The 16,637-nt window shown below is 27.7% G+C and overlaps 1 protein-coding gene across 1 annotated transcript; it reads right to left on the minus strand.

The window, feature by feature from the left end:
• Positions 1-2,746: 2,746 nt before the first annotated feature.
• LOC136079960 (heat shock transcription factor, Y-linked-like) lies at positions 2,747-6,702 on the minus strand. Its single transcript, XM_065796618.1, has 4 exons — positions 6,540-6,702; positions 5,876-6,260; positions 3,899-4,057; positions 2,747-3,324 (listed from the first exon to the last, which is right to left on the minus strand). The coding sequence occupies exons 1-4, from the start codon at positions 6,540-6,542 to the stop codon at positions 3,038-3,040; spliced, it is 834 nt and encodes a 277-aa protein (XP_065652690.1). The 5' UTR covers positions 6,543-6,702; the 3' UTR covers positions 2,747-3,037.
• Positions 6,703-16,637: the final 9,935 nt, after the last annotated feature.

A 16,637-nucleotide genomic window follows, 5' to 3' on the forward strand; every position in this document is an offset into this window, starting at 1 on the left:
ATGAACAGACAAAAAGTCATTTTGATATTAAAAACAATTAGAGAAATGATTTGACTAATAATGCGCCGTCTTTAGCTTCATCTGATGAAATCATTTAGCATCAGCTGATGAAATCGGGCAAATTCTTAAGTGAATAATGCACTCAAAGAATTCAAAATTTTTATAATTCATCACAGCATGAAACGCTACATTCAACATGCATATCAAAATATTTTTTTGCTAATAAGAGAAGAAACTGAAAATGTTTTTATATCATTGATGTTACATGGCGCGTCGCAATTTGGAAGAAACATGTTTGGAGTTAGCTACAGATATATCTAGGACATGGAAATATTTGACAAAACCTTAGGCAAAATTACTCAAGAAGGTCGACAGTTTGGCGAAATTTTGGCTTCTCAATGGGAAAATGTGATTGGAAAAATTTGAAAATGTGTTAATGATATCAACGTAATTTGCACAGATTTGGGAAAGAACATGACACAAGTTTCAAATATCCTCCAAAGAATACAAGATCAAATGAAAGTTATCCTTGAAATTTATGGTGACCAGTTTATATTTTTCTAAGATAACGAAATTAATATAGGCGCTTTAGAGAATAAAGACGGGAGTTATAGTGAAGCCCACACTGTTTGCGTTGAAAAATCAGTTGGATTTTTCAACGCAAGATTTGTGGCGTACATGTGTGTAACCTAGCTGCCAAGGACGTAACGTCAATGTTTGAAGATGCATTGTATAATATCAGAAAGGTTGCTATTGAAGCCAATAAAGTAGCATATATTCAAACATTTAGAAATCTAATAAAACAGCATACATCTAAACATTTAAAAATCTAAAAAAAAGATTCAATTTTTTTGATGATAGAAGGTTTTCATACCAACGCAGAAGCGTATCAAAGGTAAAAACACGACAAATTGAAACTAAGACACGACAAATTAAAACTAAGACACGACAAATTAAAACTAAGATACGACAAATTAAAACTAAGAAACAATAACTTAAAACTAAATGATGCATAGAGCTCAATACATTCGGCCATGTTAGATTATTAATTACCAAAATTATCAATGAGTGAATTCTACGTTCAATAGATTTATATAAAAATAGAAATCGAGGACGTTCCAGCTAGTGATTTGGGATTAAAATTGTTACTGAACAACCCAATTAATGACCAAAAACATGCTTTTTTTAAACGTTAAGTATTTAGTGCTGCTTCAGTTCTGAATCCTAGATTTTGCTTTACATCGGGTCAACAATTGTTTAATATAGTAATGCTGAATAGAGGAATGACACATTGGATCAAAAGCTATAAAAAAACTTTGCACTCAACGAGAACAGTCAAATTCTACATCCACAGAAAAATGCATACAACTAAATACGTCATATCCACCAAATACTCCTTAAGAGATAATTCCGATGAACTTAGAAGATGTTATAACTGTTTTATTGAATATACTGGAGGAGGAACAAGACAAAATATGTTACTACATATTCTGATCAAGATATTCATTAACTAATTTTAAAATGGGCTCCTAATGAAACGCGAGTGACATTGACGTTGAATTCAACATTCTTGCCTCCTAGAAGAAAAATAAAATTCGTTTAAAAAACTCAGCAATTCGCATTTTTTTTTTGTGACCAACAATTATTTTTCTACAAGGTCTCTTAATTTGCAATTGAATTATTTGAGATTCCATTTTTTAGTACGAAAATATTTGAGGATCAACAATTAATTAAAAATAACTAAAAATATTTATTTAATATTATTTTAATCAAAAGAATGATTTCAAGTTTAGTCATAGTAATAAAAACCACTTTCAGTATTAAAAATTAAGTTATGAGACTTGTTTTTACAGTCTAATATGGGAAATCGCCGCTACGGGAGCAATACTATCAAATGATACATCGTTGAAAAGGGTAACATCAGTTTTTTCATAAAAAGACCTTTATGAAACAACTGGTGTTTGTTGGTAGGGTTTAAAATAAAAGTTTTATGAAGGATAATTGATTGCAAAAAAGCAACGAATCTATTAAACTACTTTCATTATACTCTATTAATTAAAAATAACTCAAACATAAAGTTAAAATGTCAAAATACGTCGATAGAAAATATGTGGGACATATTTAATGATGATTTATTATCACTAGTTGTTAACGAGATATTAAATCGTTAACTAGTACAAACCAAACAAAACTATACTAAAAAGGTATTGTGTTTATTGTATGTTAATGCAATTATTTGTATTTACATGCATTACGCATTCATATGCATACGGCATTTATACATATTATTAATTATCGAATTAAATTTCAACTTAAAATCCATCCTAGCGGGAACAGATGTCCGCGGTACATCTTTACGACGTCCTAAGGACGTCACAAGTCTAGAGGACGTCCAGCGGACGTTCTGGACCCGTTGGGATTATTATAAAATTAACGAAAAATAGATAAAAATAGCTTCGATATACAAAGTTTAAATTATTTGTGTGCACAATCATAAGATCAGGTGTTTTTAAACAAAAAAGCTGCCAATTAAGCAAATTCGGCAATAATGCGAACTTGGCACAACGTATTCAAAAACTTTTCAAACCGTGACATTTTTTTAATAATTTTCATAACGATATTTTACTAAAAATGGCTGCGGAAAACGACCATCTACGTTTTTGTTGCAGTTAGCATTTTGATTTTGTAAAGTCCGTAATTATATTCTGCGGCTTGAACAATGCAGTTAAATAGAAAAGCTCTAATCTTGATAGAAAATTTTATAATCGAAGAGAAAAAAAAATTTAAGAAAAACAAAACAATAAAATAGCTCATAACAAATTTACAAACAGAATAAATTTAAATTCTTAAATAAATTAAAGTATCGATTGTCCAAATAGCATGTAGCTAATAATACGACCAAAAGAAACAAAAACACAAACAAACAATCTATTTGAACTTGAAATACTTTCTAATATAAACATAATTGTTTTTATTTATTTTAGTTTATTTAAACTTTTGCTTCCGTAGGAGAAAGTTTATAATATATTATATTTAGTTAAATATCCTTTGCCAAACTACAAAAAGAATCATAATAAGATACACTAATTTCATTAGTGTCAAGAGGAGCGTTTTCATTATTAGTATGAACGCTTGAAGATTGGAAATTGTACTCTTGTGGAATAGCCTCTTGACTAGCAGAGGTTTCAGTTTCTAATCGGTTAATTGGAGAAAGTACGGTGTTATAAGCTAGACATTCTTGTGGATATATGAAATACTGTACCGGGCCGTATGGATACGAAGCTCTCCACTCGAAGTGATAAAATGGTTTTGTAGCTTCTTTACCTTTAAAATAGTATTTTAGTTACTAAAGTATTTTAGTTTACTCATTATAATTAAAAAAGTTATTAGTTTTTAGTTATTACTCATTATAATTAAAATATATTTAAGATTTTAAGTATATATGTATATATATATATATATATATATATATATATATATATATATATATATATATATATATATATATATATATATATAGTTTTTAGTATATATATATATATATATATACATATATATATATGTATATATATATATATATATATATATATATATATATATATATATATATATATATATATATATATATATATACATATATATATACACAATTTTAAAATGTATTCTTCAAAAATAGAGTGCTCAATGTTCTAAAATAAAACAGAGCAATAATAAAATGTAATAGATTTTTTTTTATAAACTATTTTTACTGCTCTTAATATTAGAGTTGCTTATTCCTGTTATTAATGGAGGAGAGCGCAGCACAAAACTTATTTTTAATCAAGATTTATACCGCGCTTTCCATCATAAATAACCGGAATTCGAAAACCCTACTTTATACAAACATATCTTCATATACCTGAGTTGCTCAATGAATAGTTGTTTGACGTAATAAATGCCATGTTTTGATTGCTGTATACTGGATATTGAAAACTGTTATTTTGATCGTCAAAAGCAACTGAATTTTGAAGAACATTTTTTATTTTGCGTTTAATATTGCAACGTCTTTTTACATTCTCTGTGAAAATAAACAACTTATAAAAGATAAACTTATTATCACTAAATTAGATTGGTGTTTACGTTACATCAATACATATATAAATATATACATATATAAATATATACATATATAAATATATACATATATAAATATATACATATATAAATATATACATATATTTATATATACATATATAAATATATACATATATAAATATATACATATATAAATATATACATATATAAATATATACATATATAAATATATACATATATAAATATATACATATATAAATATATACATATATTTATATATACATATATAAATATATACATATATAAATATATACATATATAAATATATACATATATAAATATATACATATATATATATATATATATATATATATATATATATATATATATATATATATATATATATATATATATATATATATATATATTAGGGTTGACAGATATTCTATTTGTCAGCCCGGGACATTATAACGGAGGACGAAACTAACGAAAAATGTTTGACATTTTACAGCAGCACAGTCACTTTTATCATCCGCAGTAACGTTTTCTAATCCTGACTTTGCTGATGAAAATTCATCGTACATGATGTCCACGTCTATCCTTGAAGTTAGACTAAGGACACCACAAACAGTAATGACGTTCTCAAAGCTGGCGACAACCTGTAGCAAAACACGCGTAACTGCTTCAGATGAAAAAGTCAAACCACTGCTCTAAATAAGTCAATGCTGTCTGCAAACCGGCACATAAATTTGACTCATTTGACTTTTTCATAAGAGCGGAAATTAACTCTGACTTAAGAATACATTGGGCGCTAAACCTAAAAAATCTGTCTTGATGCCGGTCGTTCAACTTCTTGCGTAAGTCATGCATAATGTTATACAGCTCGCAAAAAGACTTGTTATCTCTTTCCAGAACAAGAACAGTTTTTTCAAAAACATAACACAGGTTTTGGACGATAAATAAATAAATTTCGGTGACTTTCAGTTGCTAATCCCCGTAATCAATGTCGACCTGAAGACAGAGAAGTTTTCTTAGTCTTACTTGACAATCTTCTCCAAGTGATTTGAAATATGAAACAATGGCCGGCCATGACTGTAACAAACGTTCGATAGCACGAGCCAAATAGAGTCAACGCGTGCTTACATGACTAATTATTTCCTCAAATTTCATCAATTCAATTTTCATCAACTTTCGAATTCGGGACATTTAACGTCCCGGGGAGGGTTGAGCCGGGACGCGGGACGCTTGAATCCGGGACCTCTGACAACCCTTATATATATATATATATATATATATATATATATATATATATATATATATATATATATATATATATATATATATATATATATATACATATATATATATATATATATATATATATATATATATATATATATATATATATATATATATATATATATATATAATTTTTTTATTTTAGGTGCCTTATACGAAAAAAGAAGCCACTTTTTGTTTTTAAAAATTCAATCCGCCATTTAAAAGGGTAAACTATGATATAGTTAATGTTTTGGAAACCCTTTCTAATTAGGGCAAAAACGGCTTCACTTTTCAGATCGAAGTCAGACATCTAGAATATATAATATATCATTTATACATCATAAGTTTATTTGAGTTATTTACTTATGCGGTTTACCACACATTATGAAGAACCATTGATCTATTATAGACTTTTCATTTTTTTAATGACCACAAATAAAGGGGAGAGAAGTCAAGTCATCTAAAAAATATTTAAAAACTCGCGGCTATATCATATTATGAAAAAAATAATTATACTAACCGAGTAAGTCATCCCGTTCTTTTATAAAATATGGATGTTTAAATACAGCTTGAGGCCATTGATTTCTATCTATATATCTTAATAAAGATAAGAATTCTTCGTCTTTTTCAGACTGCACTTTATGAAATCCATACAAATTTAACTGCCTCACAAAAGACTTCATTGACTCAGTTTTAAAAATTTTTCCTTTGCGCCTATGCAGTATTTTTTGCTCAAAGTAACTTTCAACAGGTATAACAATATAATGGCCATCTTCACTCCAATGAATCACAGAATTAAACTCTAAGCTTTTAGATAAAAGTAACCATAGACGTTTGGGAAACGATTTTCCAGCATAGAGCTGTGAAACTCCCTCAATTTCGTTGTCGGCTTTGTCGCAAAATTCCTGCAAAATAATTATTTCTAGTTTTAACAAAAATTTATCGTGTATTTCTAGGGTTAATCTCCAAAAAAAACTATTAAAATTTAATGATCAAAAATGTTATTAATCAGTTATATTTTTCAAAACTAGATTAAGAAAAAATTACCTTAGCCAATCCGATTGATTGTTATTTATAGGCGAAGAAAAATTTTCTTCTATTTTTTGTTCGAAAGGTACAAAAGAACAAATATAAAATGAATAACTTTAGTTACATAAAATTTAACATGACATTAAAAAACTCACCATTTTTTGTTTTTTAGAGGCTTATGACTTTTTGCTCAATATCTTCCTAAAATTATTGCTTGCTCTTTATCGTTTTCTAAACTATTAAATTGAATTATAAAATAATTGAAATCTACTTTAAGTTGATGAAGTTTTGAAAGCGGTAATTCATTTGCTAATTCGCGCCTTGTTTATTCGAAATTCGAACTTGTTTTTTAACTTTGGTTTAAAAACAAATTGCTCGACTTTTTTTTTTTTATCAGCTTTTAACTTGTGAGCCTTGAAAACTGATAAAAAAGTCAACTTGTGAGCCAAATTCAAAAATTTATTTAAAAAATCAAATTTTTTGTTTGAAAATCGCGGCTAAAGTATAACCATGCTCATTTAAATATCTAAAGTAATGGTTTGTCAAAAAAAAAACTAGGTTTTGTAAATTGTTAAGTTTTGTTTGTAAAAAGACAGAGTTTGATTGTATTTTAGCTAACTTTTACGTGAATAAAAATTTGAGGATTTTGCTCAAACTTTTATTCACAAAAAATTAAGCAATTTTATTTGGGTCAAATTTTTATTCTCCGATCAAAAGTGGACACAGAAATGGGTCACGAAACCTAGTTATGTCAAATATGTTAGCGCTCTCTGTTTTATATTTGTATAAGAACTTTTCTGTAACAAACTCTTAACAATTAAGCTTTTTTTAATACCGACTTTGGCAATTGAGTTATTATTACTTTTATTATTTTACTTATATTTATATTACTTATATTTTATTACTTATATTATTAGTTTGTGCTGAAAATGGATACTTAATGGAAATAAAAATCATCTTGGTTGTAATCACCCAAAGTGATAAAAGTATTAGTAGTTTTTATTCATATATAACGATATTGCAAAAATATAAAAAAACAAAGAAAATTCAGCATAAACTTAAGGAGGGGAGGGAATTTGTGAAAACAAGTTGACTCCCCCTCCTCCCAAAACAAAATCATAACATTGAGCAGAACAATTCAAATCCTACGTAAACTACTTTTTTTATTTTTTCAGTTAATAAAATAGTAAAGATTAAAACATTAAAAAATTGCCAAAGTTTCATTGCAACAATGGGTAACGACGTTGGCGCATTTTGGCAAAGTCATTTACTAAATCGTCGAGGTCTAAGCCATTAGCAGTAAAAAATTTAGTCTCTTGTTACCGCAAGTTGTTTTGAGAAAATTTTTCACACGTTTTAAAACTGAGAAATGACGTTCATTTGAAGCAGTGGTAACAGGTAATGTCAGCACAATTTTTAATAATTTTAACACTTCTGAATAAGCATTTGGCAATTGCTGCGATTTCTGATGTAAATCAAAAATATCAACAACTTTTCCTTCAGTCTGACAACATAGCTCCTGGAATGATTTAGCAGCTAGTATTTGCGATCGGAAAACAACTTCATCGAAATGACTTAAATATAATTTTGCAAGGTTTTCACATTTGTCAACATCCAAATAGTATTTCTGATTGTGATGGTTAAATGCTTGAATTGCATTAAAAAGAAACTTATTTTGCATAAAATGCCTATCAAATTCTGCAACAAATCTATCCATAATGCCGTAAAATGATCTTTTTAATTTCTCAGTAAAAATTATTGGGGTCACTTGTTACATCTCTTTTTCCAGTTGTACTCTTTGATAAATATTATTCAAAAAAAATTTCTTTCTGTGATCTAGCAGCTCTAGATGGTTCATTGGATATTAAATCAAAATTAACGTAAATATTGACAGATGTTGTTAACTCTTTTGACTTCTTAAAAAACGCATTCCACTAAGTTCAGATCTTCAAACTTCCACTTCAATCAAATCTCAAACCTTCAAGGTTTTTCAGAGTAGCAGCAATAAACTGTTGGGCACGCATTAGTATCAGATCTTCTAATTGAAGCAATTCAGATAATGTGTTGGTTTTTGATAACACTTTTTCCAAAATATGTATTTCCAGATGAATGATGGCGATTCGAATTTTTTGTTGTTGCCAATTACCTCTGATGACGTGTCGTGGTTATTAGATTCCATTACTGCCCCCAGAACGGCATGTATTGCCTGGTAATGAAGTATAGTTTTAATTTTAATTAATAATATAAATTTAACAATGTTAATTGATCTGTACCAATATAACCAACGAGTTGCTGTTGTCTTTCTAGTGATAGCACCTTCTCATATCCAATGTGCTTTTGAGCAGCCTCAAATATCTCGTCCCTAGTGTTACTATTGGCTATGAAATTGTACAAGCTTTGGATGGTGTCAAAAAATTCCGACAATTCTTTTATTCCGGAAATTGTTGTAATCAAAACAATATTTAATCTGTGAGCGCGACAATGGATATATGTCACATGTGGTGCATGTTCTTTAATCCTGGCCTGAACACCATTAGCCCACACACTTATTACACTAGCACCATCATAAGATTGGGAAACACAACAGTTCCAGTCTAGTCCTACGTAAACAACTTTGTCATAAATAAAATTTGCAAGTGATTCGGCATCGAGAGCACTCATATAATACATTCCAATTACTCTCTCTCTCGTATTTGCCCACCATAAAAGTAACGAATTATTAATACTAGCTGTTACTTTTTTGAAATATCTTTCGTTTCGTCAACAAGAACTGAAAAGAACTGAGACGCTTTAATTTCTTCAACTATTATTTTTTCGACCAAAAAATAATAGTTGAAGAAATTAAACTATTATTTTTTGGTCGAAAAAATAATACTATTATTTTTTCGACACCAAAAACTTTAATCAAGTCATTTAAGTAATCGTGGGACATGTAATGTCCATAGCGACGTTCTAACTTTTTTTTTTTTTTTGGGAGCTTTTTTTTTGGAAGCTTGGCGATAAGACTATTTTGTCTTCTTTTTGCCCCCGCCATGTGTATATTTTACCAATACGAGAGTTGTAATTATTTTAAACGGCAAACTTATAACTTTAAAAAAAAAAAAAACTTTATCTTTAGATTTTTATCTGATTCCGCAAACTCATTCATTAATTCGCAAAAATTTCCATTGTTTTCTGACTTTTCTGTGTCATTGCGGCCACGAAATGCAATACCTTGACAAGTGAGGAATCTAGTAGCACGAAGAAGTGCCTTGACATGACTTCGGTTTTTCTTCTACTTCCTTTGATCTGTTGATTGTAACCAATGTAGAAATAGATAGTTGAAGTTTGTTTGATATTAATATCCATTGGGTCTAGAATACAATTGAGTGTTTGTGAAGTAAACTTTTATTATGTTGCTCAAACAATGCTTTCATATCTTTTGATTTTGAAAAACCTATATCAATGAATGCCTTTTTTCCATCTGTCTCACCTTTAAAAATTAAATTTCCAGCTAAATGTCACCACGCGAAACAAACAACAGCATTCTTTTTAACACTGTATTCAATCCAGTCGTGTTTCTTGAAATAAGTCGCAGTAAGACGTCTCTTTTTAGCATCAAAAGGATATACTTCTAAACTAGGCTGCATAGGAGGATCGTATTTCGATTGACTTATATCAATATCCATATAAGGTGAAAAATTGAGCTGTGAGTACTGTTGCAATCAGCATTTTCTTTCTCGACTATGCGTAGATCATCCGTATTATCCTTAGCTACGGTATGAACTGAATTAGATTTTTCACAAATTAATTCATCTTCTATGGTTTGTAATGTTGCAAGCTCAATGCGAGCTTACTTAGCAAATGCAAACATATTGAAACTAGTTTGTCTCAATTGTTACTTGCATGAATTATCCATTGTATTGAAGCTATTTATAAAGATCGCTTAAGTATGGTTTCACATTTTTAAAATATGAAAACGTAGGTTAAATATAAAAATTAGAACCTTATCTTAATACCTTGTTACTTGTACCTTGTTATCTTGTTACTTGTACCTTGTTACCTTGTTACTTGTTACCTTGTTACTTGTTACCTTGTTACCTTGTTATCTTGTTATCTTGTTACCTTGTTACCTTGTTACTTGTACCTTGTTACTTGTACCTTGTTACTTGTACCTTGTTACTTGTACTTTGTTACTTGTACCTTGTTACTTGTACCTTGTTACTTGTACCTTGTTACTTGTACCTTGTTAGGAAAATTTGCATTAATTGAAAATGATATTTTACTTTGTTATTATATTTATTCTCAATAGAGAATTTAACCAATAAAAACGCAAAGATTTTATTATGCGAAACGTTATTTTAACTACATAAAAGTTAATGATTAACTAAAGGAAAACAACAATAGATTTTGAAAAACTATACTTTAATGTTTTCAATCGGCAAATGTACGATATTTATGACGCAGATATGCATATGCATATATATATATATATATATATATATATATATATATATATATATATATATATATATATATATATATATATATATATGTATATATATATATATATATATATATATATATATATATATATATATATATATATATATATATATATATATATATATATATATATATATATATATATATATATATATACTATATATATATATATATATATATATATATATATATATATATATATATATATATATATATATATATATATATATATATATATATATATATATATATATATATATATATATATACATAGTTAAAAATATATCTAAAAAGTTTTGTAGAAATTTTTTGCTGGGGTAAGGGCGTAGCCCTCCAGCCCCTTAATTGGCGTCTCTGAGTAAAAATGGTATTCATTCGAAGTAATAATTTCAATATATTCATTCGAAGTAATAATTTCAAAGAGAAAAAAATATACAATTTTACGTGAGAAACAAAAAATATTTTTTTTTTGAGATAAAATATAAATATAGATACATTTTTTCAAAAATAAGATTACAAGAAAATATTATAATTTATAAAGACCCGTCAGGACCGATACAATACGGGTCATGGTAAAGTTCCATAACCGACGATATCTAAACTTGTTCTTAACTTGGCCTCTTTAGTTCAATAAATTTTAGTTTACGGCAGAAAATAAATCGACTTAAAACTCTTGTTTTTTTGTTAACAATTAACTATAGGGGAGAGTGGGGAGAACTGGGACACGTAAATTTTTTTTTAGCGTAACTGCAATATCTTTTTTATTTGATGTATAAACTAAACGAAAACAAGTTTTTAAAAATAAATCTTCTTTTTAGACACCGATTCAATTCCCTTAAGTTTCCAGCCAATTATAACTGAGTATATAAATTTTTGCTTTTAGAGAAACCGCGTCATAATATATTTAAAAATATATTTTTTTCTGTCCCACTTCACCCCAATGTAAACACCTTTTTAAGTTACATTCAGGGCTTCTAGCGTACACAGGGAAACAAAACAACTTCTGCTAAATAGAAAGAAAGAAATTTTATTGTTTAAATTAAATTACAGTATTTAGGCACCACTCATAATTAGAAATTTCAGGCTGTCCCATGTCTGCCGTGTCCCACTTCTCCCTACTCTCCCCTACTAATTTACTACAGTATTTTTTAGATAACAAAAGTATCTTTAGCAGAGATGACGTTTGCGTACCATTTCTTCCAGTGTTTTTGGATTATTGACGCTGTTATAAAAGTTTTTATTTTTTTATTTTAATCTTATTAGGATTTGTATAAAAAGCAAAAGAGGACACACAAAATGGATCACGGATCCTAGTTATGTCAAATAAGTTAGTTCTATTTGTTTGACATTTCTTATAAAAACTTTTTTGCAACAAATTCTTAACATATTCTTTCAACTAGGCTGTTTTTAATACCTGTTTTTGCGAATTATTAAATTACTATAGCTATTATTTGTACCGAATCTCTCTTCCAAAACATACTTAATGGGAAAAAAACTAGATCCATAATCACCAAAGTAATACTTTCGAACCAAAGTCAAACTTTCGAATGGGGTGAAAAACTTTGCATGAGCAAAGTCCCTTAATGTTTTTATACTTTCCATTCTTGTTGAAATTTTCTTCCTTTTGTTGATGGACATGTTTGCTGTCTTAAACAAGAAGGTCCAAGCTGCTCTAAAATAGACGCTGACTCAACAACACGTGTTGAATCAGTTAGATCATGAGCCACTGAGCTAATAATAAACTGCAATATTTATCATCTTGATTGTTATTTTCATTTTTTAGAGATTATAATCTCTGAAAAATAAAAACACTCTTATAAGAGTGAAATGCAAGTGTTTTAATTTGCTTTGCTTTTTTTTGAAAATTAATTCTTCTTTATTACACTTTTAAAGGCTCGTTATTTTAAAGTTTAATTTACAATTGGAGAATTTAAACCATTTTTTTTTAAATTTGCATTTTTTAATTGAAACGAAGAAAAGGTGAATAAAAGTATATATTCGTCAATTCGCCAAAGTTAAGGTAAATGTAATATCATTAGACGTGGGTAAAAAAACTAGAGACTAGTTTAATTTATGCTCACCGTATTGTGCTGTTATTTATACTTTTCGTCAATAAAAATAGTTGTTACTGTAAAAAAAAAAAATGCATTTATATAAACATGTCAACATTAAAAAGCTGTACTTTTTAAATTGCTTTTTTAGGCAAACGTCTTTTTTTTAACGAAAACAGTTTTAAAAGAGAATAAAGATGTGGACAATATTTCAGAGTTGCTCAAATTAATAACATTAACAAGCCATTGGTAAAATATGAAAACTTTTAACGGGTAACGTAGGAGACTAAACTCCAGAATGAGGTTTAGGGGCTTCATCGCATACATAGACTGATTTAGAAAGAAAATGCCAAGAAGTGTGTTTCATCAACTGAGGAATTGGGTTTGGGGAGCAATAAGGTTAGGGTTACCAGAAATTTTGCGTAACTTAATCCCACATTTTACACGTTATAAATTTCCATATTTCCTCATTTAACCCAAATCCACGATAACATATTATAATTTAGGGTTATTCACTGACATAATTGCAGCACTTATGCAACATTTGACATGACCCTTGATCTTTCAGCACATAAAATCTAAAACATATTTAAGGACAGCAATTGCTCAAGACCGTTTGTCTGTACAAAGTCTATTGATTATTGAAGCAGAATAGCAACTCAATTAAATTTACAAGATGTTAAAATACTTTATAGACCAATTTGCAGCTACTAAAGCAAAAAAAAAACACATTCAAAAGATTTTCAACATACTAGACTTACAACAAACTTGGCTCACAATAAATTGTTAGCAGACTAATTGAAATTAAAAAAACAGCATCGCAATTACCTAAATAAATCTTGCGATCGTAACTAATCATCTGAAAATCACTATCAGAACTTACCGTCTAATTGCATTGCGGTAAAGCCAGTCCTTACAATTATATACTGAGAATACAATACAGCAGGGGTGGATCCAGCAAAACTTAAAATTTATTGATGAATCTAAGTCTAGTTAAGAAAAGTACAAAAAACATTTTATCAACTAGTTACTCTCACGTTTGGGGCAGGGGGGCGAAAATTTTTGGACTTTTTTGTTTCCTGGCTCCAATCTTCGCAATTTATTGCAAAGCATCCTTATTTGACATAAGTATAAACATATAAATGTTTGGAGTATGCTCCATGTCTGGAAGTTAGTTATCTCAAAGACCAAAAAATGCATGATCCGCCCCTGCAATACAGTCAATACTACACTATTCAAATTCAGAGTTTTTCTGGGACTTGCCATTATGTCAATATTTTCCAAATTACCCTCTAACCTGATTCACATTTATACTTAGAACTCTCAGCTTAAATCAAGTTAAATCATTAGCTGAGGCATGTTTTTTAATCAAATCTCCGGGCATAACGTTTAAGGTAACGTTATGCCCGGAATGAAACAAAAAAAAATGGTGGGCCTACTAAATTTACCAGCATTAATGAGCTGACTCTTTTAAATGGTATGTATGAACTCACTGATGTCATTATAAAGTTTATTGCACTAAATCCCCGTGCTCAATCTGCAGCTGTTACCGCATTGCAGCAGCTGCACTCAGAGGTTGTTGCAGTTGATCTAGAGGATCGTTGGAGAACGATTGAACCTGACATTGGAGATCTTTCATAAATTACGTAACGCAAACTTTCACAATTAACAAACAAAAAAGTTTAAAAGTTTTCCCTCGCAAATCTTAATTTAAATAAAAAATCAAAACAGCCCATTAAGTTTAATGAAAATCGCCGTGTAAAAGAGCTTAATATCTCCTACTTCTTTTTTTTTAAATATATTTTGCGTTGCGTAATTTATAGACGATCCCTTAGTCAATGCATGCTACATGCATGCAAGCCTGACTTCACTGGTTTTTATATCTTTAATTTAAAATTGTGTTTATAATAATTGATTAAAATAAGGTTTTAATTTTCATGTATAACTTTTATTTTTTGTTGCTACGCTACAGGTGACAAGTAAAAACATTCAACCTAACGTATGTCAATGTTACCCATATAACAAATTATTTATTACCTTATAAGTTATGAACGCGTGAACGCGTGAAACAAAGCTATGTTTAACTCACAAAAGCATTTTTTTCTTCTTCTATAGAACAAAATCATTAAGGTTTTTTTTTGTTGTTGCTTGTGTTTGTTTGTTTTTTGCGAGTCTCCCTTGAGTAGCGCGGAAGTTTTAAAATTTCATTAAATGGCTTTAAAATGAGCTTGAACGTTTTATTTATTTATTTATCTTTTAAAATGATCATAGCATTTGCGGAAATATTTTTCTAATATTTGTGTTATTATTATATGTTTTTTATTTTATGTAGATTGTTATTTAATTTTTTTTTTTTAACACTTAGTAACTTTTTACCGTGTGGGGCAATGCCCCTCGAGCTGGAGCGCGTTCTACGCCTTAGATAAAAAGTAAGGTGATTTTATTCACACGTACAAAAAGATTATATTAAATTCAAATTTTTTTCTAATAAAAATTAACAAAAATAGTAATATATAATTTTGAAAGCAATTTAATCTATAGTAATATTTAAAGAAAATTAAAATTAATTAAATTAAATTAATTTTACATTTCGAAAAAAAAAAAAAGAAAAAAAAAAAAAAAGTAAAAAAAATAATAATAATAACGTAAATAAATAAAAAATAATTAATAAAAATAAAAATAATAAATAATAATAAATAAAATAAATAGATAAATAATAATAAATAATAAATAAAAAATAAAATAATAAGAAATAAAAAGAATAAATAATAATAAATAAAAATAATAATAATAAATAAAATATAATAAATAAATAATAATAAATAAACAATAATAAATAATAATAATAATAAATAATAATAATAACAAATAATAAATAATAATAAATAAATAATAATAAATAATAAATAAAAATATAATAATAATAAATAAAAATAATAAATAATAATAAATAAAAATAATAATAATAAATAAAATAAATAGATAAATAATAATAATAAATAAATAATAATAAATAATAGATAAAAATATAATAATAATAAATAAAAAAAAATAATAATAATAAATAAAAATAATATATAAATAAAAAGAAAATGAAATAACGTGCCAATAGATAAAATAATCTTTGAAATATACTTTTTATTATACGTTTACTATTAATATTTTATTTTATTTAATGATTATTTTATAATAGTAGAACAAAATATTTATTAGTAATTGTTATCATAACACGTACACAAAAAATATTAGTGTTACATACCTGTAAGTCTTGCCAATTTTACGCTGTCAACTAAACGTAATTACAAACGTCTAAAATACTAACAAAATATAGTTACGGGTGTTTAATAGTATAAACAATGTGCCACCATGCAAAATGCAGCAATCTTTTTATATTTATTTTTTTTCGAAAACAATAGTTTCTGTAAAAGTTAATGAGTTAATGATACAACGAAATCTTGTTTTTTTATATCTCTTTTTGAGTTTTATCGGTAAAGTAGTAAAAAAACAAAAAAAAAACACCTAAAATGTTATTTAGGCGCTTACTGCATTACTGGCAGCCTACGTTTATATTAAGTAAGTTTTGGGCACATTTTTCTAATTTCAGGGATATGTACCCATAAGTTGATTAATGGAAAGTTAATGAGACTTTGGAAGTTTTCTTATACTGTACTCTACGCACGTTGGTTAGTCATATTTTAAATTGGATTATCTTGTGAA

This window comes from Hydra vulgaris, chromosome 05 (assembly GCF_038396675.1).
Source record: "Hydra vulgaris chromosome 05, alternate assembly HydraT2T_AEP".
NCBI classification, from domain to species: Eukaryota; Metazoa; Cnidaria; class Hydrozoa; order Anthoathecata; family Hydridae; genus Hydra; species Hydra vulgaris.

Bases quoted from the DNA above. Each gene is read 5' to 3' on its own strand.
- LOC136079960 (XM_065796618.1), bottom strand. The intron at 4,058-5,875 runs GTTAGTATAATT...TTATTTTCACAG, and splicing joins AGAACGGGATGACTTACTCG to AGAATGTAAAAAGACGTTGC. The intron at 3,325-3,898 runs GTATATGAAGAT...ACTATTTTAAAG, and splicing joins CTATTCATTGAGCAACTCAG to GTAAAGAAGCTACAAAACCA.